This window comes from Entamoeba invadens (assembly GCF_000330505.1).
Source record: "Entamoeba invadens IP1 unplaced genomic scaffold scaff_1105074726525, whole genome shotgun sequence".
In the NCBI taxonomy this organism is placed as follows: domain Eukaryota; phylum Evosea; order Mastigamoebida; family Endamoebidae; genus Entamoeba; species Entamoeba invadens.
Genome location: NW_004191608.1, coordinates 3890 through 6489, shown reverse-complemented (window position 1 = coordinate 6489; position 2600 = coordinate 3890). Strand labels below are relative to the sequence as shown.

Sequence of the window (2600 nt, the reverse complement as noted above, 5' to 3'; positions counted from 1 at the left end):
AATAAATATATTTAATATATATCTAATCATATAATATAATATAATATAATATAATATAATATAATATAATATAATATAATATAATATAATATAATATAATATAATATAATATAATATAATATAATATAATATAATATAATATAATATAATATAATATAATATAATATAATATAATATAATATAATATAATATAATATAATATAATATAATATAATATAATATAATATAATATAATATAATATAATATAATATAATATAATATAATATAATATAATATAATATAATATAATATAATATAATATAATATAATATAATATAATATAATATAATATAATATAATATAATATAATATAATATAATATAATATAATATAATATAATATAATATAATATAATATAATATAATATAATATAATATAATATAATATAATATAATATAATATAATATAATATAATATAATATAATATAATATAATATAATATAATATAATATAATATAATATAATATAATATAATATAATCATATTTTTATTTAAATTAAATATGTTTTATTATAATATAATAAAGTAAAATATATCAATATGAATAATAATTAGGAATTTCATCTTTATTAACCCAAAACAAATGAACGAACAAAAGCGCATAAACAATCGAAAAGAAATGTTTTCATCATATATGATATTTAAACTTCATATTCAAGAGTGCCAAGAGAATGAATTAAAAAACAGTTGGTACTGTATTTTGTGCAACAAGATTGTAGGATACGAAAGAATATGTGACCATTTTATTGATAAACACCAAAAAAGATTGTTTGAACTTGGTTATGACATAAACACAAACAAGGATAGACTTGAAAATATATTTAATTTAAATTTCCATCGTATTAATTGTCTTTCAACTTATGCTTTAGACTTTTCCAAATACAATTCTGATGCTATAATAATTGATAATTATTTGGACGATATTTACACAATAAAACGTCACTGTCCGACAACACCACACGAACTTTCCGATATAAGAGACTTTATCCTTAACTCAATGGATCCAAATGTATTGAAATATGTTCGTGAAATAAACGGCGATGTTCAACATTAACTTAATTATGCATATTTTCCCAATTCAAACGAAGTGTTAACAGAAAACACATTTGAATGTAATGACAATGATCTTAATTTTTCATTGAGAAATGAAATACAATCAGAAATTCATATAGTTGTTTGTAATGATGTTGAAATGGAAAGAAATAATACAAGAAACGTTTAATCCAACACAAATTCAAATACCAGAAGTGCCACCTTTATAAAACAATAACACAGAACCATTAAACACTGTGAATAAGTTAACTCCAAAACAAATATCTTCAATCGAAAAGATCAAAATTCTTCGAAATTGTATCAAAAGTTATAATCGAAATTTTGATGTTGAAACAATAAGTGCAACAATATTGGAAAAATCGGTACTTGAAGCTTTTGAAATACAGAGAAATGCCAAAGGAAGTTTTTCGGATCACAAATTAAATTCGATAAATGAATATATAACTATTTTGTTTGCTATTATTTCAAAAGCCACTTCTATGACCGAAACACAAATTAATTGAATGAGGTCTGTGCTATTAGTTGCTTTGAAACTTTTAGCGGATAATGGTGGGAAAGGGCTATCTATTTCTTATGAAACCATCACACGAAGAGCTGAGCTAATTCCAATTGTAGAAAAGGAAGAAATCACCAACAATTTTGATAAATGTGTTGGATATGGTATCTCAACAGATTCATCTACATACGGAAACCACTTCCTCTCTCTATGCCAGATATGTGTATAAAGATTTATCTTTTGAAGAAAAGCGGTTGAATATTTGTCGCTATTATAAAACAACAAACGCTGTAAATTGGACGAAATGGATTGAAAACACAATATGTAATGTTTACAATTCCAACTTTTCAAAATTGTATTTTTTGTAGTGATGGTTATATGACATTGAATAGTAATGATAATGGAGTTGCAGGAAGACTAACTGAAATAATCGAAAGAGATGGAGGTGTAGTAGAATGCTATCTGGATAATTATTGTTGTGACCATAGATTGAATGTTTCGAATACAATAGCCTTCGAAAGTGGTTTTGGATACATAATAGACAAGTATTTAAACGAAATTCCCAAAGAACAAAACCGCAATGCATTGATACGGTATATCACACATTATGACTTGAAAGGTGTGATGAACAAAGTGAGCCGTCTCAGTGAAACAAGATTTCTTTACAACGTTTTAGTATCAAATTGGGTGTTTGAATATTATAAAGAATTTGTTAACTTCATTCCGTTGTCTGGTGTTGAACAAAACATCTCCAAAAATCTACCAAATGACACTGAACTAGGAGTAGTGTCTTTCACAAATCCGATATTTGTTGGTATTGTTTATTTTGTCAATATGTTGATGACAGAAATGAAGGCTCTGAGCGACTGGTTACAAACTGATGGCCTTTTGTTTTTTATGGCTTATAAAAGGATCGAATTGAATATCAAAAACCTCTTTGATATAAGAATTTCAATCAAAAGTGGTGACTTTAAATACTTCAAAAAATATTTGTATTGTGGTAACATGCAC

General features: G+C 23.9%; 1 protein-coding gene across 1 annotated transcript; it reads left to right on the top strand.

The window, feature by feature from the left end:
* Positions 1-1916: 1916 nt before the first annotated feature.
* EIN_416440 (hypothetical protein) lies at positions 1917-2600 on the top strand (the record flags this gene model as incomplete). The annotated part of the gene is made up of 1 exon (XM_004182903.1): positions 1917-2600. A coding segment is annotated over one exon (684 nt), but the record flags the coding sequence as incomplete, so codon positions are not given.